The 24,413-nt window shown below is 37.8% G+C and overlaps 1 protein-coding gene across 2 annotated transcripts; it reads right to left on the bottom strand.

The window, feature by feature from the left end:
- Positions 1-4,557: 4,557 nt before the first annotated feature.
- LOC100893583 lies at positions 4,558-11,092 on the bottom strand. Of its 2 annotated transcripts, XM_030986971.1 has the most exons (3): positions 10,643-11,092; positions 7,737-8,434; positions 5,203-5,291 (listed from the first exon to the last, which is right to left on the bottom strand). In XM_030986971.1, the coding sequence occupies exons 1-2, from the start codon at positions 11,034-11,036 to the stop codon at positions 7,743-7,745; spliced, it is 1,086 nt and encodes a 361-aa protein (XP_030842831.1). In that variant the 5' UTR covers positions 11,037-11,092; the 3' UTR covers positions 5,203-5,291; positions 7,737-7,742. The 2 variants fall into 2 exon arrangements, with proteins under 2 accessions (XP_030842832.1, XP_030842831.1); XM_030986972.1 differs by lacking the exon at positions 7,737-8,434 and having other exon boundaries at positions 4,558-5,291; positions 10,643-11,073.
- Between the last annotated feature and the right edge of the window lie 13,321 nt (positions 11,093-24,413).

Here is a 24,413-nt window from a genome sequence, read left to right on the forward strand (position 1 = left end):
TAGTGACCTCGCAGGGAGGTATAATTATCCATACCAAACTAGTACAGAGGGGCTTTAAAGCAAAATGATATTCACAGAAACACCATGTTTTTACTTGCTGATTTTTCTACCTAAAAAACGTCAGCCATTCTTGAGGGTTTGACACTTAATTCAACAAAGAGTTCTTAACCGTTTGACTTTCTATTTGTGCTCTCATGTTATCCTGGTAAAATATTATATCAAGAAAGTAAACCTCTAAATCCTTTCTTTTTAGGAGATCAGTCTGAGTTAATGTAGCTTGACATAATTATACCCCAAAACAAACAGAAAGATATCAACACTTTTCAATATTTTTCAATCCTTTTAGAATGAAGGGGTTGGTAGTACACCTTAAAAAACACATGTGAAACAGGATCTAAATGACATGAATTTTGCGTAAAATTTATTATTTACAACATTCTTAACATAATCATATCATGGATACGCTAAAAACTTATGCTAAAACCTTATGCTAAAACACCTGTAAAAATGTTTCGAAGGACAGCACTAATGAGCCTGGGCACAATTTGCCTGCAAATTGTTACTTACGCTTTGGTGGAAATCGGTTTAGATAAAAACATGATCAATTGCTATAATTATCACACCACGACTGCAAATTGGGGAATAATATTGCAACATGGTATTTGGTTGTCAAAACTCCGTCACACACCAACGTCAAATATATTAAAGGTAAAATTTATGTTTGATAGGTATACAGTACATTATTTTTGTTATTTCACCTTTTTATGACTCGTTTCTCTTCATTCAATCGTAAAATCATTCTTTCATTTGAGCATATTGATCAGGTTTGATGTCATCATAAAGTCGGTCTATATCTACTCATGTTTTCAAATATTTATGAGATGCCAAAATTGCGTGTGTTTTTTTCCTTTACACAAAAATACAGTAGATTCACTCCATAGTCGTCATCATCAATATCATAATTATCATTTATTATAATGATTGATATTATTCTGATAACAGATCATGATTTTTTCCTCCTTTCAGAAAAAAATGCCGAAAAACGGAAAGAAAACTCAACCTAATCTTCCGAATCACTATTGCCTCCCTTTCCCCTATTCAGCCGCTTAGTAAATGTGAAGTTCACGTAAAAAAAAAAGTCATGTGCTGTTGATGAAAATATTGTATTCACACAATGGAATTGTGTTAAACTTACACACAAATACACATAACAATTTACACCGTCCATTTACCAATATTGCAATATTCAATACCGCAGGTTATTATGAGCTATATACATCTCGAATGTTATTCATCATAGAGAATAAATAATTAAATATACAATTTAAGAAATTGATGCATAGGCACTTCATCATAGCATTATTCTTTTCGGTATTGTTTATCACTAGGTCTTCTTCAAATTGTACAGTACGAAAATCTTATGGACCTATATCAGTATTAAAGACGATCAGCACTACAGTGTGTACATCATTCATTGTAGATATATCTTGTTACTTAAACTGCATGTACTTGCATATTAATAGTGATGTGTTTTCAAAAGTGTTATTTGTCTTAATGTATTTCTAGACAAAGAAAGTCGCGCTGCAGAAGTTTTTATGGACCCCTACGATAAAGCCACATTCTTGCTAAATTGTGATGTTTCAGTCCGCAATTGGATATTAATAAACAAAATAAAGTACAATTCAAATATTCTAAATGAGTGCATCCAAAACAGTCAATGTCTACGCATCCTCCGTTGTACATCGAAGATTGTTTCTCACATAAAGAGAAAAGACGATTTGAAGGGAATGTAAAAAAGGAAGAGGAATGGAAAAATATATTCCCCGGCAATATTAACTAGGTTCAGTAAAGCTGTGGAAGTACATTTAAATAATCTCCAGAAAAATGTCTAGACAAGCAATCTTCTTGCTGCTGTATTTAATTAAAGTTTCTATATTTACTCAAGAAAATCGTATATTCTACGAAGATAAGATAAATATCTTACTCGAATCTTCCACTGAGTAATTACAGCTTTATTATTCATTGGAATAATTTCTTCATTATCTCTCGCTAATGAGGAAATTATTCCAATTATTCCAATCCTCTCTAACTTCAATTACTGAGTTATAATTGCACCGCTCTGGCAATATGGATGTAATAAGAGGTGACGTAGTCGAGTGGTTTAAGCACTTGACTTGAAATGCAAAAGTCGTGGATTCGATCCCCGACACGGCAGTAACAGGGCGCTTTCGCATTAATCTACATTTGCCAATCCATACCCAAGAGGAATGGGGAACAGGTAGGATGAAAAAAGCATTTACGTTATTAATTACCCTTTTCCCTCACTGTGACTAGAATACTCTCCAGGGAGTGGAGATGGTGCACACTGTGTGCGTGAATGAATCAAATGACCGGGGTAATAATAATACGTGAAGTGCTTAGAGACGGTTTATCGTATTAAGCGCTTTATAAATCCAGATTATAATCATTAATACTACTATCATTATTACTACATGTATTACTATTGCGACAAAATGAACTTAATATAGGCCTTATATGCGTCTAATAGTCAGTTGTGTTAGAAATTTACATAATTCTTAAATGTCAACAAATAGAACAGTTTCTAAATATTTTCGCACAATTCTGGAAGTTTCGCAACGCGAGGGATGCATTCCTAACCAAATGATCGAAAACAGAATTTCTGTACATAATTTATGCGTCAAAAATCTTTTGATAAAAGTTTAACAAAAATATAAATGTATGCGTTCAAAAAGAGTAAATCAACTATTTTATCAAAACTTGAAATAGAAAAATTAGCAATATAAGTATCAAAGAATGTAAAGTATTTTTTCTTTCTCTATATATACATAAACAAGGTGAATCACCAATCAATAAAACAATAAAAGACGGAAGTCGTTCCGTTAGCGTCCTCTTTAATTTCTGGAAACACGGATCATCTCAGTCCTTGAGCGCCAAAAAGGCAGTTTCTTCCGTATGTTTCCTTTATCGCTTGCGCGTATATAGGCCATATGACCGGCAGCCTATGAGACCGACCATGTTGGTCTAACAGGCCTTTTGAAAAATTATCAGAGGGCTCACGAGACCGAAAACCAACGATGCCGACAGCCTTTAGGGGGACGTTTCACAAAACTTGTCATCAGTGACAAATGACACTTTTTGTTATAAGCTACTGTAATCCATGCTTCTGATTGGTTATAAGCAGATATGTCACTGATATTTGTAATTTGTCATTGAACAAAGGCTTTGTGAAACACCCCCCTGGACCACAAATTTCAGGTCTCATTAGTCTCCTGAAGAAGTATTCTGAGGATTCAGGGGACCGGTAGCCGATGAGACCGACATGTTAGCCTCGTGATCCTTCTGACTGTAATTTTTCCCGGGTCTATGCCGTGAGCTGTCGGTCTCGCAGACTGTCGACCTCGTGGACTGTCGATCTGCTAGAATGCCCCGGTACCTTCCCGTCTAGATTGAAGTAAAACTAAGCAAGAGTTTCCATTTCTGAATTTAAAACCGATCTCAGGGTCAAATGAGGGCCTCTTGCTCAACCCTTTTCCATTCACAATTAAAAGGATAAAAACAGTGATCCCCATCCCCTAAAAAGTTTACAATTGGAAAAAATGTCCGCAAATAAATATTTCATAATATTTTCAGGATGCATATCAAACAACAAATATCAATTCTTATAAAGTTAATATTTACCACTCTTTCACATCAGTGGTTTTTGCTCACTCAAGCGTAACATTATATAAAATTGGTTGATCTCAATTCATAGCGAAAGCTCTTGCCTACCCACTTGCCCTCCGAATATTTTGACATAGGCCTTTATGTATCTATTTAAAGACACGTATTTTTTTCTTCCAACTGTTAACTTTTTTGGGGACACACTGTATTTACCCAGCACCAGCAACAGAATATCTTTCCTACCAATCAAAAAGTACTTGAATAAACTATAAGCCTAAACTTTAAACACCGCCAACCCGAGCCAAAACGAAGTACTTTAAAGTCGCTCGTGCGTGAGTTTACAGAGGGCAGCACAACGTTTTTACGCGCGGGAGCGTAATACCCGTTGGCTCCGTGTTATGTAGTGATCGCCATGTTGCCTACTTTACGAACGACTATATATCCATGCATGGACACCTTTAACTTATGATATATTCAGAAGTAGTTCATGATTCCGGATGAATGGTGATGACTCGTAGGTTCATTGGAACACATTTTCCATTAAGTATTGAACACTATCAACCAACCTGTTCCCCCCCCCCCCCCTCCCCCTCTTCAGAGATAATTTCACTTGTGTGTGACAATGTACCCTGTGGTGATTAAAAGAATACTGATAGCATAAATTTTATGAACATGTATCCATGTCTAAGGGGTTACAATTGTTAACAATGACGTTTATCCGCTCATGGGCAGATTGTATTTACTAACTACTGGTGCTTACTTTCGTAAAAGTGCCATTCTAAACCCTCCATCCATGCCACATCAAGTCAGGACCCCTGTAGCAATAGCCCTTTCTTTTGATAAAATATAACAGTTCACAAAATAAGATATTCCCCCCCCCCCCAAAGACCCTAGTTACCAACCATTGCATCCCCCTGTAACAAACTACAACATGTCAAAATTACGAATGCCGGAAAAGTACATCATTTGTTTCTATGTCGGGCGAGCCTCTTGGTATCTTTAGGGTCGTCACTGATAACCAATGTAGTATATAGAGACGGTGCATAAATTTGGAAAATGTTTTGGAACTGTAACTGTTTATTGGTGGAAATTCAGACAGGCATTACAGTATCAGACTCTCGGTAGAAAATAATCATACAAGGCAAGTTTCGTGGACTCCATTTACACATCGCAGTCGAGTGTATATAGAAGCCCACTATAAATCAATCAACTCCGCGTCGACAACCTGACTTCATCATCATCGGACTCAACCTCCTCGTCGTCTTCTTTGATGTCGGCCCACGCCGGCTTCAACGACGAGCGCTTCAACGACATCCGCTTCGGACTATCCCCGCTGAGGACGCTATCCCTGGCATTCTTGACCACGCGTATGGTGTCGATGTTTTGCGGTTCGTACGGCTTGTAGACGGCGACGCCACCGCTGTCGACTCCATCACCTTCGTCGTGAACGAGGTGGAACCTCCGCGTGGTCGGTGTCGGCTCCAGCTGGCGGATTATTCGCCACTGGCGCAAGAAGAGGAGGACGACGAAGACCCAGAAACAGAGCATCATTGCCATGGTAATGAGCCCCTTCATGAGACCGGGCTTTCCCTCGTAAGGCGGGGTCACAACTAGAAACATTCAAATCGAGAATAAAAATAATTTAATAGAGATTAATTCAACTGCAATACTGAACATAATTGTCTACAATCAGATTCTTTCTCAGAGTACGCAGTCATAACTAGGATGACTACCAACATTCAAAAATAAGGGGGGAACGGTTTATTTGATGAGAAAAGAAAGACCGAACTGCAGCAGTACTCGGTACCGTCCCCCTACCCAACTTATTTCATATTAAAAGAGTCTACTTTTACTAAACTTTCGAGATTATTTAACGAAGCACAGGATATAAAATGGCTAATAATACATTCATTTGAAACAAAGTCCTTGTAAACAATTATTGTAAATTGTTTAAAGCTTATCTGCTGCAGTTTACAGGAGGGATTAGACCGCACTGCAAGGTCACTGGACAGGTGGTTATCTCATCAACTCAGCTCTCAGTTAACATAAGAAAAAGAGGATCATGGGGGACCAATGGTCACCGATTAGGCATCGTTTGTTATATAGAGGGCGCAAGTAGCTACAAGTAGTGCAGTGGGCCTTTAAGCACTCCACAGAGGGTGGGCCCTTGTCTATGAAACTGAATCAAAATAACAGGGCGAAATCTGAGAAATATTAAGTAGATGAGTAATTCCAATGTACGAATTGCCTTTTTCTTTTGATTAAACACTTTGATGGAAATCATCTTCAGAATAGTAGCGGTTGAAACATTATAGTGATAGTCTGATAAGAGGAAATAAGATATTCTAAATCTGTGTTAATCATTCATCATATAATCTCTAAATCTAAGTACCAAACATGCACATAAAACAATGTCAAAAGAATGTTAGTGCGAACAACAATAAATGTACATATCAAATAAAAAAGGTTTTGGGGTAAAAGAGAAACATCGAATAAACTTTGGGAAGGGATGTGATCGTGTTTTTTTTTAACTCAAAAAGAGAGATACTATGAACTGCAGCATGCATAGAAGAAAATCTCTAAGTTTGCTTCGAGTACAAATTAATAAGCAGAAAAAAGGGAAAGAAGAAAGGCCGCCATGGAGATAGTAATGAAATTCAATATGCCAACTATATTCCATTGTAGAAAAAAAATCGAAGTAAAAAAAAAAGTGCATAACGACAAACTATATAATTATACATGTACATACAACATATACATCATGTGCGTTTATAGTGCAGCAGTTTGACTCTTTGTAAATATAAACTGAATTAGCGCCCCCTATACTGATCAGACAGCACAGGCGTGACAGTGTTAGTCATCGAGATTCAGAGCAAAGTCAATTTCACTGCCCATCATTGATGGCTGTATAATAATTACACCAACAGGGGAGTGCAAAAGGGATAAATTACCATTTTTATTCACAAAGCACAATAATCGTACGAAATTGAAGCAATTCGGGCAATAAAGAAGCCAATCTCGAGCAAAACTAACGATTGGCAAACACGATAGACATACAACAGCAATTTTGTTTACGATGCAAAAATGAAAAGTAGTTAGACCTGCACGGTATTTGGAAAACGATTGACACAGAAAAGCCTTTGCAATAGCACACCACAGTAACAAGCAAGCAATCTGCAACCAAAGGGTAGCATGAATACTGGTACTTTGTTAAGGAAAGCAATATTTTACAAAACAAATGCATTCTGTGAACTAGGTAACAAAGTACTTGAGATAACAAATAAGGTTATACAAATATCACTATGAATATGACTGACAAAGAAAGCGGACAAAATATACAGTTCCTCAGGTAGACAAAGGAACATCCCTTCACTGCTATATAATTATGTCAAAATGTGTAGAACAGGTGTCACAAGCATATTCACCTTTTTACATAATAGCAGTGAAGAGATGTTCCTTTATCTACCTGAGGAACTGTATATTTGTCCGCTGTCTTTGTTCGTCATGTTTATAGTGTATACACATTTCTATACAAATTAACATGATTTTTTTTTAATGACAAAGGCGCTATGTTTTATTCCCTGCATAGCCCCCGCCCCCACCTTCTCTCTCTCTCTCTCTCTCTCTCACTCTCTCTATCACTCTCTCTCTCTCTCTCTCTTTCTCTCTTTCTCTCTATCTTTCTCCCTCTCTCTCTCTCTCTCTCCCTTTCTCCAGCCTCCAATCAGCCTGTACCATTCATATTCTGGATGGGAAAAAAATGTTAAACATAAATTATATTGAAACAAAGTGAGATTCTGATATCTAAAACGCCATCATGAAAAAGTGACCTAAATATTATTATGCATTGTAACACAGAATATAATTCACAAAAAACTTTACAAACATGTGTCAGAAATGGGTAACCGAAAATAGCATAAACCACACTAACTATAGTTCTTGCTCACAAAAGCAGACACAAAACACCGAGACGAAGATAGGCAGCATGCAACAAACACCAATAAAGAAGAAAACCAAGCATCGAGGCAAGATACATAACAACGTAGAGTACCCACGTGTTGTCATATGACAGAATGCGGCTCGTGGTCAGGACTCAACCGGACCGTTGCCGTAGGGGACCCACCACCTCTACCACCGGCCGCTTCGTAAGACACATGGACAGGCACACCAATTACAACCGCGGCGGTCAAGTGCGGTTGAGACCGCGGTGGAGTTAAATTATGCGGTTGGTCTTGCGGTTGTTGATGTTGTTGTTGATGATGATGATGTTCATGTTCATGATGCAGTGTCTGCAGCTGCATACTAGGGTGGGGCGTTGTTAAAAGTTCTCCTGACCGCAACGGTTCACGTTCAGGTGCGGTCGGTAGCGGGGACGGCGGCGCTGAGGATTTTGACGATCCGAATCTAGTCCTTTTGAAGTTTGACGCACGAGCCCGAAAACTCTTCATGGTGGATGACCGCTGCCAACTCCTACCGAAGCCGCCGCCGCCGCTACCGCCTGCTTCTTCCTGTGACCTGTCCCTCGGCGGTTTTGCCTGTTGAGCCGCTGCGCGACGCTTCTTGTACATCCTATACGCTTCCAAGTGGCGATGAGTCGGCGATGAGTCTCGAGTCCTTATCGAGTCTTTGGTCACTCTCAAATTCATTTTCTTGTTCCACGTGCCAAAGAATCTTAGCATGGCCAATCCCCAAAGTGCGAAGATTAAAAACAGGATGACAAATTCCGTGACCCCCATACTACTGCGTTCAAACCCTGAAAATGAAAATGTTAGTTATTACGAAATTACTTAACGATGATGAGTCTATATTTTGGATGTTCAATTCATCAAACCGTTTCAATGCGACGGCTTCTGTTAAGAGTTAATAACCGTCACAATCGTTTGTGTTGAAAGGGTGGTTGTAATTTTCCCATTGTCCCTTTAAATCTTAACCGTTCGGTTTTTGACTAAATACCAAGCATAATCATCAAATATTGTGTACCTATAAACTAGGGGGTGTTTCACAAAGATCCTAAGTCGAACTTAACCCTAAGTTGGACTTAAAATTTATGAAGAGCCATTTGTAGCCTTAAAAATATTTATATTCAAAAGTGAAAATTCAAGTACACTGTCGCTCATATAGGTGGAATATTTTTGTTTTACCCCAATTTATGGAATTATTTTAAAAATAATTTAAAAATAATAGATCTAGATAAAATTATACATTCTCAGATTTTATTGAATGATAAGTTGCAAATGTGTGTTTTACGTGACTGCTAAAGCATGTGTATGCTTCTATGCTTATCAAAAAGGGGACCTACGCCCTTAAGTCATAAATGACAGTAATGAGGATTAATGCCCCCACAAAAGGGCCCTAATATAGCACATCGACATGGTTTTAATCATGGGGCCTCACAGTTACATGGCCATTGCTTTGTCACTGAACCATGACTGTACGCAGCGGGGGCTAGGGTAGGGGGCAGTTTCCATAAATTAAAAAACAAAACAGAAAATGCAATAATTTTTCAATAATTTATTGCATTTTACCCCGGTTCCCAACATAAAAATCCTCTCTGTGCCCATGCCTTGAGCCATAATGCATGGCCAACCAGAGGATTAGTTTATGTTGGGGACCGGGGTAAAATGCAATAAATTATTGCAAATTTATTGCATTTTCTTCTTTTTTTTAAATTTATGAAAACTGCCCCCTCTCCTAGCCCCCGATGCGTACAGTTATGGTTCAGTGACAAAGCAATGGCCTCGTAACTGTGAGGCCCCAGGATCAAAACCGTGTCGATGTGCTACATTAGTGCCCTTTTGTGGGGGCATTAATCCTCATTACTGTCATTTATGACTTAAGGGCGTAGGTCCCCTATTTGATAAGCATGGTAGCATACACATGCTTTAGCAGTTACGCAAAACACACATTTGCAACTTATTATTCAATAAAATCTGAGAATGTATACTTTTATCTAGATCTATTATTTTTAAATTATTTTTAAATAATTCCATAAATTGGGGTAAAACAAAAATATTCCACCTATATGAGCGACAGTGTATTTTAGAATTGTTATAAATTCGACATCAAGAACATGAAATCTCCTTGATAATAGAAAATAAGAATGATTTGAATCAACATTTTGTGCCTTTTAAAATAACTCTTACCAAATATTTTCAAAGATGCTAACGGCTTTCCATAATTGTTAAGTCCAACTTAGAGATAAGTTCGACTAAGGATCTTTGTGAAACATCGCCCCCCCCCCCCAGGTCTACTAATATTTGGGGGAAAGTTTATTGAAATTGTTATAAGGAATGTGTTAAACTAAGATAGATTCTGATGTAAAAGGATTGTACATAATCAAAGTATAGAACTTCATCGGAAAAGAAGATTAATTCCATACATTAAACAGAAGAAATATAATTATGGACAGATGTAGAGGAAAGACGGAAGATTGAGACGAAATGGGCGTGACAAAACTACAATACATGGTTTTAAGAGATAAATGTTATGAACATTAGGTGATAACATAATGAAATGAATTCTACTGTAACAATACTTATTAGTTGAAATAAAGCATCTTCAATTGAAGCAGAAAGCAAAGAACTTGATATATATCCACAAACCCCTCCGAAAATACCGAAACTTTTGCCATGCTATTTCAGCCATTGCCCTTTCGCCCTTTGTTTATAGCCCATAGCAGTTCCGCTCCTACTTTTTGTTTTCTTTTTCATTTTGCACTTTGGGCACCGACAATAGTTAGTTATTTCAATCATTTGGCTGCATCTCCAAAAAGAATCAGTGCCACTATTTCGATTTTCTCGTCTTAGAGTCGGAAAAACTAGAAAACTTGTTTTTTGTTTACATGTATATTTGAAAGCTTTGTGGTTATTTAATTTACGCCAAATGTTTTTCACCAAATGTCCTCCTTGTTTCGTTCTCTGCCCATTACAGAAACGGATTCATTCAGTATTAGATTCTTTACTTTGTTTTGGTGTTTCAAACTGCGTGAGGGCGCTGTCTATATAAGGAACATCGGTGCTGTTGAGAACTGCCTTGACGAATGCCCTGTAGGGCTCGTCCGGCTGCAAGTTCCTCAGGGTTTCTGACGTGAAGGCGGTATCCACCGTAATGACCGTCTTGGAGTTACTTCCTTCTTGCTGGTACGTGATGAAGTAGCTCATGACCTGGCCCGGCGACGGCTCGTAAGGTTGCCAGAACCACACCAGGAGTGCCTTTTTGGAATAAAGATGTTTCTGGGGTACGGTGAGAACGAGAGTGAGTGAGGTGGAGTTGTTGTTAGGCACGGTAGAGGCTGTAAGAGGAGAACAATGATGAACAACAGAAGCTATTACAATTTGCATTCTGTGACAAAACATTCACATTAAAAGAAATGTTGCGTTAAATCCCCACTGCACTACTTAAAGCTACTTGCGCCCTCTATTGAACAAACAATGCCTAAGAGGCGACCGTTGGTCCATCCCCCCCCCCCCCCCATGGTCCTCTTCTTCTTATGTGAATTGAGAGCTGACTTGATGAGATAACCACCAGTCAGTGACCATGCAGGGAGGTCTTATCCTTCCTGGCCAAACAGTATAATGCAGATAGGCATTAATGCAAATTTAAACAAATTAAAAAGCATTTCAATATGAGACAGTGTCCTACGATCTTCGAGTTATAATACCATGCAGAAAAAAAATGGGTTCTAGGTGATTATGTTTAAAAATAAAGTCTTACCACATACTAATTATTTTTTCGCATGAAGATTCAAGCACATTGTCTCTTCTTCCCTAACCCCCCCCCCCTCACTCTCTTTCTCTCTTTCTCTCTCTTTCTCTGTCTCTCTCCCTCTGTCTCTCTGTCTCTCTCTCTCTCCCCCTCTCTCTATCTCTCTCTCTCTCTCTCTGGCTCCCTCTGAACATATTGTAAATGTCAAACGGGACGTCTGAGGAAATAGAGGAAGGGGAAAGAGAGACATATATATATATATATATATATAAGGAAACGGAGAAGGAGACAACGATGGCGATAAGAACAAATACAAGAAATGAGCAAAAGAAGAACAAGAAAAGTGAAAATGGGGAAGAAGGGGAAGGAGCAGGAGAAGAAAAAAAATTAAAAAGAAGAACAAGAAAAGAAACACTCAGGAGAAGAAGGAGAAGAAGAAGGAGGTGGAGGAGTATAAAGGAGGAGAAGAAGAAGAGAAAAAAGAAGAATAATACGGTCCATCCAATTTTTCAAAGCAGTACAAATCCGGAGAGCATGATTTACTCCATTACCGTGATTACATTCTGCCACATGAAGACTAAAATGTCAAAGCGGTAGCAAAGATATCACCCCGCTTATTTCTAGGAATATCCATTAGTCTAACTATGCACCAGAATAGGGATGTTAACGTATCCATTCGCTAGTCATTTACATACTTTTCGCACTCAAGTCTCCCTAAAGCGAGAGGGGGAAACCGCAGAGGGGGTAAACGCCGTGACGCCATGCATGCTGTCCGCTATATTCAGTGTAACTGACAGCAGTGGAAGTGTTTGAAAGCCAACCGCGTTAGCGATTGGATTACGTTTGGATCGAAACATTTTATTTATTTTGAAAGGAAATATATGCCCTGCCATCAACTTGAGTAGGCAGACTACATTAACTGACGGTTTTTCGTTATAACAGCTCCCCCCCCCCCCCTCCCTCCTCCGCAATTCTTGTTAAGCTCTCTTTTGGTAATCACTTTCCGCTGTTCGTTGTTTTTCCTCTTTTTTTCTTAACAATCTTTATTCTTCTCTTCTTCATTTAGCTGTCTATTATTTCTTTTCCGTAACATCTTTATTCTCTCCATTCAATTGGGCCTAGTTTCTCTTTCACAGTATGGGCTACTATATTTTTGTGTTAAAATATCCTGTATTTTTATCTCAAGGGTCCATTTTCGAGATGGTAATATGGGAGGGCTTGGTATAGCTACTTGGATTTGTTCATCGAATCTTATGCATTATCGGCACAACAGTTTGAGTATTCTTAACGTGTTTTTCGATTTCATGCACATTTTAACTTGCATTTCAACTATAGAAGCGAGTTGTTTTTCATGGAAAACTCTTTTACGCCATCTACGACAAGTTTGTTGATTGCTTCCCATATCACTGCATGTAGGAATGAAGAGTATGACGACATAGGTATGGAATATAGATGTAGATAGACAGAGATAAATATATAAAGTACAATTATACGGTTACTTCAATAGTATAATCATGCAAAGAAATCACTATATTGCAATTAATATCAAGACTCCACTTAATTTAGTTGGCGGCTGAATTCGCGGTTTTCGGTTCTTATTATGAGAGCGGTCTAAAACAGGTGTGCCTATAGATAAAACATTCGAAATTGTCATCATTAAGACCGACGTGCGTTTAACAATAATAATTTCTCAAAAATCTTTATAGGATCTGAAATAATGATATTGTATTCAGTCTGCAATGCGAAAAATACATTTTACAATGTATATGAATTGACGTTGTCGTCATTCAAGGTATAATTCCAACGAATCACAAGTCTAGTTACTTTCAACTATTTTTCAAAACAATAATTGAATTGCTTCGTTCTATTGTTTTCCTACCTATAATGTTTATTTTTCACACAATATTTGCATGCTAATTTATATTTTCAGTTTTACCACAATAGAGGTCCGAGTTTTCCATTCAAGTATTACTTTTGTATCTTGTCAGATCCTTGGATGTAAAACAAATTTTGTATTCACATTTGATTCTTATTATACCGATTAATTATATTTCAATAAAATTGAGAAATAATACAAACAAAATTATAAATTTCAATCAGTCATTATTATCGTATCACCCTTTGTACGTTGATGTGCATCCACACAGTGAATTACAGAGACCGATGTTAACAGGTGCGGTTAAAGGGCCTATACAAGTCATGATGACCGATCGCCGTAGATCATTTATACACAATCAATCTAATATCGCTCATAGTCTTACAGACTCGCTTGCAGTCTCAAACAAAATGTCAGCCTTTTGCATGGGCCTCAAAAATTATTCACCTTTCACAGCTTACATAAATCTACTAATTGGAATATTAATGGACATTCATAAATGCCAGAGTAAAAATAGTACCAGCAATCTCGCTCGCAATCACTTTCTGATTATCATGAAATCCTTGAAACGTGTCATTAGCGTGCCGGAGACTATTCACAGCTCTGTCATTATTATGGTAATGATACATAGCCATTTCGCGAACGTGTTGTAAAAAAGAGACCGTATTGAATTTGACAGGACGCTATAGGCCTCAAACTATTGAGGTTGATTTTTATGCTGGTTATTTGTGTGTTTAGGGGTGAATGCAATTACGAATTGATTTGTAAATGAATTGTTCATATTCGGTATTGACTGCCTGAACATGACTAAATTGTTTTTCTTTTCTTCTCTTTTTATACAAAGTATCATTGGTTGACCGTTGAATATCTAGTAGCCATGCTGTCTCAAAGATTCCCCACCAAAGTGTATGAAAAAGGCATAAAACAAGAATAAAGTACAGTTTCTCAGCAAGACATGGGCATCGCCATTTTCTTGACTGCATGACGTACTATGCGGAGGCGTTTATCAACTAAATGTATTCAAAGTTATGGATGCTTCCTTCCCAGGTGTTCGTGCTGTTGAAGCATTTCAACCACCTGCTATAATCCTTTGTACTCCAATTGCCAGAACGCAAAATGCATATTAAGTTGGTGCTGTTCTGGGGTGAAGGTTTCGCATAAATGCAATAGATTTGTCAACCGCTATATGTTAGTCTTTTTAAATAAATGAGTTATAATTGTTGTTGTTACCCTATTATATATTTTTCATCAAAAGTATTTTTATCTTCTCAGCTATGATTTTCCCTCATTGAAAAGTAATGGTTTTGTTATTGAATTAAAAAGTCTTTCCAATTAAATGTTGGTGCATGATACATGTACAACTCCAACTGATACGTCACATTTTCAAGAAAATGGCTGCGCCTCTATCATGCTAAAAGTCATAACATCATGCCAAGAAATCATCAGTAATATATTTCATGTACACGTTCGAAAGTTGTACATCAAAAGGCAGGAATTTATCTCGTTTTGCGGAATATATACGCTTATTCTTTGGGGTTAGTTCCCCTTCAATATATTTGCAATCGTGATGAGGATTTATTGTTTTGACCGCGGGTTAGATGAAGAAACAAACAGAATATCTTTGAAGTCAGACCGCGTAGCAAGCTAGAAAACAATATGCCCTTGACCGCTGTATGAAGCATTGCTCCTATTTAAGGAATCTTCAGAAGAATAGATTCTGTATTCTAAAAAGATATAAACGTTTCCCATTGGACTTGCATCACTTCCACATGGAGAAGTGCGTTATCATTCACGCTATTATTTATTTATAGATAGAAAATATATTTTCACAAGACGACACAATCAGTACAATAAGCGTTTTGCATTGTCGTGAATCGATGTAACGGTATGTAAGTGCTTATAAAATGTGGAAGTTATTCCGTTCACCCATTGCCTTCTGTAATCGGCTTGTTCACGTATTGAACCTATGGGGAATATGAAAATTCATTATTCAATGGATTCAGTGAATGATTTCGATTGGAGTAAATTAAAACGACATAAAAACGCTGCCGAGAGCATGAAGGACATTCATTCTTTGCAGAATTGGCTTGAGTAAATGCCTGTCTAAGTCTCGGCAGCACAAAACCGTTAAAACACGACAAGGCAAAGCAAATTACAACTGCATTGTCAGAGTGAAATAGAGGCAGAAAAGGTGGGTGGGAAGGGAATGAAAGAGAGAGGGAGAGAGAGAGAGGGAGAGGGAGAGAGAGAGAGAGAGAGAGAGGGGGAGAGAGAGAGAGAGAGAGAGAGAGGGAGGGAGGAAACGCCATACTTGAGAGAGGCAGAGAGAAGTGTGAGCGCGGGAAAAGCGAACAAGAAGGATGCATCATTTATCACGGGAGACCTGACAAGGGAGAGTGTCTCTATATTGAAGAGAGGATTTTCACGATGTCATTCGCGGCTGTTAAAGTTCTAGCCACTCTGTGTACGACGCGCTTTTCTTCTTCTTCTACTTCTTTTCCCTTCGTCTTCTTTTCAATCTTTCATCTTCTTCTGCATCTTCTTCTTCATGTTTCATTCTTCTCTTTTTCATTCTTAATCCCTATTGTTCTTCTATTTATTGTACTACGTCGTTCACGTCACAACTAAAACATGAATAATTCAAAACGAAACAAATTTGCATAGATATTGTCCGCTTTACTAGAGACATATCACTCAATTCTCCAATAACTTTTTATGGAATTTAATGCAGATCTGATTTTTAACCATGGTACCCGAGTTCCACTCCATTATTTTTGGATACCAATCGTATGAAATTTGTATCACGTCAGTTTATTGATATGATTATTCATAGAGGCCTATCTATATCATGATTATGTTTATATATTTCCTAGTTTGCCTTGTAAGAATTACAGCGGGTGGCGATTGGCAGCAATCAAAGTTTAATTATAAACCACTACAATTCAATAATTATGTGTTTAGGTGAGCATAACCAAAGCCAAATATAATTTACAAGAATATTATATAGTTTTCATTATTGGTGCTTAGACTAGCTCTTTAAACTCCGTGTTCGTGGTGAAAATTCATATCCCTACACAATAGTCGTGCTAGCCGGGGACCTAGGAGTGTGACAATGGTACATCGGCAATCAAAACGAATGAGAAAATTCGCCTGAGGACACGAAAGACAAGAATTACAGATTGCATTTGGGATTGGGTATAGCGTTTTCTTTCTTTTTTTTGATCAATAGTTCAACGAAATATGGAATAGAAACGAGGAAACTGGCGGGATCTATTCCCACTTTCTCTCCGTAAACCCCGTTGGCCATCGTGATATGAAGAAAATACAGGACTTGTTCACAATGCTTGTTACTTTTATTGCAAATGTGTCGTGGTCTAGTGGAAACGGTTCCGACTTTCTATCACATGCTTCGCGGTTCGATTCCCGGCGCAACACTACTTTTTCTCCGGCATTACATTAATCTAGATTTGCCTCTCTCCATCCAGGTGTAGTAAAGGGGTACTTGGGTAGGAAGCGACTTCGGGAATAAATAATATTTTTGCTTATATCGCGCTTAATACGTCGGGAATGTCCGAGTTTGTAAGCGCTTTACATTATTACCCCGGTCATCAGATTCTGGCTTGCCCGCACACAATGTATGCACTTTCTCCACTCCCTGGAGAGCATTCCAACAAGAGAATAAAAGTACTTGGTAGGTACCTTGAGCATCCCTCTGGTTTGATAAGGGCCTAATATCAATGTACTAATATCTATAATTCATATTACTAATACAGAATCTAATTTGTTGTGTATTCGAGGGCACCCTTTCTCAAAAAAAGAGGCTGCGCACAACAGTGTTATGTCAATTAGAATCGCGATTCGACGCCATCAGAATGTGCTCGATAACGCTCAGTAAAAGAAACCCTCTAAAGTGTCGGGAGCCCCAACTTCGACAACAATTTGATGGGAAAATTATTCTTAAATTGTATCATAATGTGAAAGAGGATGTCATTTAAGACACACGTCTGCAAAGATTGCCCCAAAAAATGTGTTTGAAGACAGATATTGATAAAAGAATACATAATTTGGGTTTTCTGTTGAAGGCAGAATACTAAAATTTTGCAATCTTTCATCAATATTCAACTTCAAACACATTTGTTTTGAAATCATTGCAGCAATGTGTCTTAAAAGACATTCTCTTTCATTTATTGATAGAAATTGAGTGAAATTTTGCCATAAAATATGTGGGGCTCTTTGGAGGGGCTTTAACATAAATGATTTATGAAGTGTAAAACCTCAACAAATGTCTAACATTAATGTGAATAATGTATTTCCTGTCACTATAGAGAAGTATAATGTCTGAATGATTAAGAGTATGAGTGACAAGTGGTATTTTATGGAGATGAGAAGCTACAATAACAACATAAGGAGAGCTAAAGTAAAATAAAGAGGGTGGGTCATTGAACAATTTGAAGGAAAAATAAAGAAGTCCTCAGGCAGATAGGAAAAAAGATGGTTGTCGACTAAAGTACCGAATGACATTTAACACGATGAATGTCAAACTATAAATGTCATTCACATACGTGCTACTTCGGGGAGGGGGTAACAGTCGTATTCATAATGTGATATAGAGAGTTTGGGAGGGGTTTGGATAGTGCGTATTTAATATCTTCGTAATATTTTGTGTTTTATTTATATGTTTAATATTATCTGTTCCTGGACCGCTAGAAAGAACAGAGCCACTTTGATAATGGCTCTGAATAAAGCATTCCAGCCGTTTTTAATTCTTGATATTTTTGTAAATTGTATTCTTGCATGAATTTGAATTTGTATACGGAAAATAAAACCGAACCAAACCAACTTCTATCCATCTTCTTCTTTTTTTGTCTGTCTTCTTCATCTTTTTCTTCACCTTTTACAACAATTTCTTCTTCCTCATCTCCTTTTCCTTTCTTCTACTACTTTCTTCTTCTTTTTCTTTCCCTCTGTCTTCTTATTCTTTTTTTCCTCTCTTCTATTCTGATATCAGATGGCAAGGTTTGCTGCGCATGAATTTTATTGATTCCTTGTCAAAACTCATCCTCTCATGGTAATGACTTTTTGTTAAAATCGCATTAGATTTTTCACCATAATTGTTTACCATTAAGGGGGTATTTCGGTTCAATTTTGACAACCGACATACGTGGGCGACATCTAATCTGACACTAGGGTCTACTTTAGAGAACATTTAGGTGAACGAAATTAAAGAAATTAATCAAACGTCTACCTATCGTGGAGTTTTCGAAAATGGAATAGCTAACACGATAAACCTCCCGGTATTTTCCCATTCTCAATTTGTTTCCCCTTCCTCCTTTTCATACTTTTTCTGAAAAACATAATCTAATCATTTTTCTTTCTCAATGCAATTTTTACACATCTCATACACAATCATATCAGAGGTTAACAAATTAGCTTTGAGTAATCCTTTATTTTCGTATTCCCTCTCATATTTGTCTCACGAAGTGAAATGTGAAATCTTCCAAGTTCTTTCGAGCGTTAGAACAGTTTTATTTTCCACCATATAAACACGGTTACCCTGTTTTTACTGTTGAATCTTACTACCTAGTCAATATTGCCATTATCATCTGGAAAACATACAAAAGAACGTACAAAATTACATACGACTTCATGTTTTCTCCAACAAAAAAAATTAATGATTTTTTTATCATTAAATTAAGTACTCTCATGTTGCACGAGATCTTTTTACCTTGGGAACATGTTCTATGGTTGCGATCTCATCTCCATTCAATCGCTTAAGACCATGTCCACCGATTCATGCTTTACGTGAATCTTTGAATTTTTGTTGTTAATAATATTCGGGTGGATTTTGTTTGGTTTTGTTAACCGTTTCTCGGATGAAAACACGTTTTCTCTGTTATCATGTCCCTGGGTGCTAAATAAGCTGTTATTCCTGGTCCATTTCTTTCAGGTTACTAGAATAAAAATCTAAAGTTCAGAAACAGACTCTCTCTCTCTCTCTCTCTCTCTCTCCTCTCCTATCCCCCCTCTCTCTCTCTCTCTCTCTCTCTCTCTCTCTCTCTCTCTCTCTCTCTCTCTCCATTTCCCTCTCTTTCTCTCCACTGTCTCCCACTACCCCCATCACCTTTCCTCTCAGCATGACGTCATCAACCTTCGGGGCACGAGTCATATTCATTACCTGAACCAGACGGAACTGTGCTTTCCTATTTAAGTCCAATTTCAATCGATAACTAAGGAGCTTCGCGCGCGCGAGCATAAAATGTCGGCTGCCCGCAAGAAAGCCGTTACTGCACACCAAATAACAATACATAAATCTTACCGCCTTCTTGCATGTGTTGCAGGCAAGAAATTGATAAAAAGATTCTTTGGGGCAACCTGACCTCGCATGCAGATGGCGAGGGATGGAAAACGACTGTTGAATGTGGAGAGACGAAATGACGCAGGATTGGACACAACTCAAAAAGAAACGAAAGACCTGTGTCTTGACAACGCCGCAGCGGCGTCGACGCATTTGCGTTGACGAAGGGGGCGGCAACGTGTTAATGGAAAGTGTACGCTGCTAAAGATACACGTTCATTACTATAGAGGGGGTAGCTAGTGACCCAGTGCCCCCACGATCGCCGCCCCTCTTCGAAGCGCTGGATTGCTTTGGAGTGACTCTCACATTTCATCACTTAATTTGTCGATAATTTTCTCCGCTCGGCTATACGCGTAACGAATATAAATCTTTCCCAGATTTCACCATCCACTTCATTCCACGTCTTTCCCTTTCTTTCATTATTTTCCTGACACAGCTGGATCTTCTTGAGAAATAATGGCCTGGCTTTGTCAGTCCGAGGTTGAGGCTGTAAGCAAAGGGATTAACGACACCCAAACACACTTAAAAGTCAGTTCATTTGAACTTTAACATTAGGATCTGAATAAAACGACAGGCCTTAGAGCTAACAGTTTCCTTGTTTCGCTGTAATTTTAGAAACTGAATAAAACAACAGGCCGTAATGCTAAGTTTGCCTTGCTTCGCAGTGATTATGTAATCTGAATAAAACGACAGGCCGTAAAGCTTAAGATCTCTTGCTTCGCTGTGATTTTAGAATCTGAATTAAACAACCGGCCTTACAGCTAAAAATGAATCCTTGCTTCGCATTGGTTTTAGAATCTGAATAAAACGACAGGCCTTTACAGCTAAAAACATTCCTTGCTTCGCGTGATTTTAGGATCTGAATAAAACAACAGGCCATAAGGCTAAATCTTCCTTCTTTCGCTTTGATTGTATAATCTGAATAAAATGACAGACCTTACAGCTAAAATGTTCTTGCTTCGCATTGATTTTAGAATCTGAATAAACCCGACAGGCGTAAAGCTGGAAAAATTCCGATTTCACTGAGGTTTTATCTCGCTAAAACATTAAAAGGCTCAGTATTTTTCTATTCTTTCCCTCCTTCTTTTCACTTATCTACATCCAGGGGTGGTTGTTGTCGATTTTTGGAACATCCGAGTCAAACTTTTGCCAGGAAGTGAATAGGAAGTGAAGATAGACAATATTGATTTGCATGCGATTGTTCAGTAATGCAGGAATTACCTTGTTTTGTTTTACTGGTTTTAGCACCCCTCCCCTTTCTGCCTCATTTAAGAAAATCCTGCATCAGATCCTGCCCAAGATCGTCGCTAGACCATTTTTTCTTTGGGGTGTTGACGAACCAAAAATTTCCGAAAAATTTGTCAACAACTTTTTCCTAATATCAGCTGACATTTAAAACAGAAAATGAATATTTGTGCTGTTGTTTTTGTTGTTGTTTTGATGTGCTTGTTATGTTTTATTGTTTGTTTTGTATTTTGTTCGTCATTTGTTTTAGCTTATGAGAGATTTTTCGTTTCCACCCCCCCCCCCCCTCCCTCTCCCTCTTTATTAAAATCCTGCATCAGATCCTGCCCAAGATCGTCGCTAGGCCATTTTTTCTTTGGGGTGTTGACGAACCAAAATTTCCGAAAAATTTGTCAACAACTTTTTCCTAAAAGCAACAAGCAATGTGTGATGTTTAATTTGAAATGAAAGGGATCAATAAAACATGAAGAAGAAAAAACAATAAAAACAAAATGGATTGAACTACGACGGGAATACTAAACTTGCATCAACTTGAAGCATGATATCAATATGCGCCAATGGCTCGACCCTCTTCTCAAACGAATCGATTTGTCCATATCGCGGCTCATAAAAGAGAGCATTTTGATGCTGTGGTCAGTAGAGCCTGAATACCAGACACCTAAGCCCTAATACCGATATGGATGGTGTGGTACTAGGTGATGGGGTATTAAAGGAAACTTCGGGATGATTTGAGTCAGGATGGTAAGGATGTGTTTGGGACAACATCGACATCTTAGTACACAAGTACGGTTCTTCGCCAAGCGCCAAGAATTAGACAGGACAGGAAAAGCAGAAGAACAAGAAGAAGCGGAATAAAAAGAGGAGGAAGAAAAAGAAAAAAAGATGAAGAGAAGAAGGGGGAGAAGAAGAACAAGAAGAAGGGGAAAAGGAAAAAAGTGTAAGAAAATGAGAATAACTAAACAGTTTCCAGAGAAGAAGAAAAAGATCCTCCTGTAGTCCATATGTATAGAGTCAAAGAGAAGAAAAACAGGCAGAGTAGAGAGTCTGTTAAATCAGTAACGTTGAGGTTAGAGAATGTTTTAATGTGGCACTGACAAGGAAGATCGAGAGAAAGTGGAGAACATAATTAGAGGAACAATAAGGGTACTTTGGATGGATGGTTTACCGAAATAGCTTAAAGAGAGAGGAGTTGGATGTAATTGAGAATGATAAGACAGAGAGTTGCGGAATGGAATGAGCTTGATCTCCAGCATCCATCGAGGAGAGAAGTAGAAAGAGAGAGATATATAGAGAGGTAGACAGAAAGAGATGGGGAGAGAGAGAGAGAGAATGTGATCTACCAGTACGCGTAAATTTTACACCTCGTGAATACAATATTCCGTGATTATCTGTACATTTTACACATTATGCATACAATATTCCGTGATTATCTGTAAATGTTGCACTTTCTATTTCATTCAATATCTAATACACGTGAGGCTCCCGTTGCGTGGTGGCATCATACACGTCACATTCAAATACCTCCAAAATAAGGCAAAGCCTGCAAGAAGGGGTCGGGAAAAATGATTAAAATCCACTTAAACATGATCAATTTCCTTGCCCTAATTTCGCGAATCTGAAAAGGATCTTGTAAGCTTCAAGCCTGACAAGGCATGCACACTGGCTCAAGTTCAGTTCCCAATCAGCTCAATAGAAGCCCCGTTTAGCTTTAAACGTCATGCTCGCGTCACACGGGGGTATTATACCGGACACTTATTATACGGCTGGACCGATCGATGACCGACATCATTTCCGCCAAGTGCAGGTCGAGTTAAATCGAAAATCGAGAAGCGGCTAGTTTTAGAAGACCAGCTGACGTGGTAAAAACAAGACTAGATTATATCCAGGCACCTATACCTGGCGCAGATCGCTTGCTACTAAAGTTAACAACTAAATCATTCATACCCTTACCAAGTTTTGAATTTTTTTAATGTATCAAAGTGAAAAGTGATTTAGCCAGATTTATATTTCTTGAGATTGTATCATGATAAAGCTTTATTTTCTAAAAGTATTCAACAGAGGCCCTAATTAAAGCAGTCCTCCTTTCATTCTTTAGTTACGAAAAACACCAAAAACATAAATGTAGGCCTACATGTCATTTGAATAATCATGTACATAGCACAACTGCTCTAAATGCATTATTCATCGAAATCACACATTGTGTGCCTCCACTCCCTTGACAATATTCTTCTCACACTTATTGGGTGTTGCAAGAAAGTTGCGATTGATTAATCTTGCAACTGATATTTGCAATCGATTGCGACTCAACTTTCTTGCATCGCCCCACTACTTTCCTAAATTTCCTAAGATTTTGTTAGGATTACAGATCTAACAATTAAATTAAGTTTTATAACTAGATCTAGCTTTTGTTTTCTCTCTCTCTCTCTCTCTCTCTCTCTCTCAATCATTTACAATCATGTAAGAAAATTTTGGTGGGTTTGGACAACAAAAGACTACATCATACATCTCTCTCGCGCGCTCTCTCTTTCTCTCTGCCCTATTTATAATGCAAATAACTTGGTATACATACATTCCATCTGGGTCCATTTCTTATTCACGGGGCCGTATGTTCATTTATTTATGCCTAGTGCTTGTAGCAGTGCACCGGAATGTCTTCAGGTATCCGTGCATAATTACTGTGGGACCTAATTTCAGGGGTGTTTTACATTAATGCATTGCTAGAGGGCAGTATGTACCGGCACGACCAGACATGTCCCGGATGTAGCTGTCATTCATTTCGTAGCAGGTCTATACACCGCTGTACGATCGTATAGTATTGTGTACATTCAGATCAGTTCAGTCTGTATTTATTCTTCAATTTAAAAATTAAAGAAATAAACAGTGCAAGCATTGAAACATAATTATACAGAGCATTTCAAGGGTAAAAAACAAGGTGCATTAATGATTTCATACAAAATAAGGAGGAAAAAGAGTTCTCCGTATATATTTCACAAACTATTTCCCTCAAAATGTCTTTATCAATCTTTGTCAATATCATATACTTTTTCATATCCATCTTTCTACAAACTTTCTATTGTCACCTCTTTTCGTCTTTCTCGTGTTTCTTTTTAACTGTGGTAAGACTATTGACCTCAATTGTCTTTATCAATCTCCGACTACATCATAGACTTTTCATATCCATCTTTCTACAATTTTTCTATTATCACCTCTTTTATTCGTTATTACTCCTTTCTCAAGTTTCTTTTTAACTATCTTCAAACAATTGACCTTAAAATGTCATCTATCTTTGACTATATCATAAACTTTTCGTATCAATCTTTCTACACCTCTGTATCACCTCTTATTCTTAGAAACAATCAATTTTTCATGAAAAAAACTGAAAAACACTTAATACGCAATATCTCATGTCATAATGTGGCACGTAAGCTACAATTCGTAAAAATATTTTTTTGCCATGAAGTAACACGGAAAATTAAAGCTTTGAGCAGTATGAAGTTCTCTGTTTAGATTTCACATGAACTGTTTTCCTCAAATTGTCTTTATATATCTATG

Source organism: Strongylocentrotus purpuratus, unplaced genomic scaffold, assembly GCF_000002235.5.
Source record: "Strongylocentrotus purpuratus isolate Spur 01 unplaced genomic scaffold, Spur_5.0 spur5_scaffold_16, whole genome shotgun sequence".
Taxonomy (NCBI): domain Eukaryota; kingdom Metazoa; phylum Echinodermata; class Echinoidea; order Camarodonta; family Strongylocentrotidae; genus Strongylocentrotus; species Strongylocentrotus purpuratus.

Excerpts from the sequence above, each read along its gene's own strand:
- LOC100893583 (XM_030986971.1), bottom strand. The coding sequence starts at position 11,036 with ATGTTTTGTCACAGAATGCAAATTGTAATAGCTTCTGTTGTTCATCAT. Across the intron at positions 8,435-10,642 it reads GTTTGAAACACCAAAACAAA|GGTTTGAACGCAGTAGTATG; the intron begins GTAAAGAATCTA and ends TTTCATTTTCAG.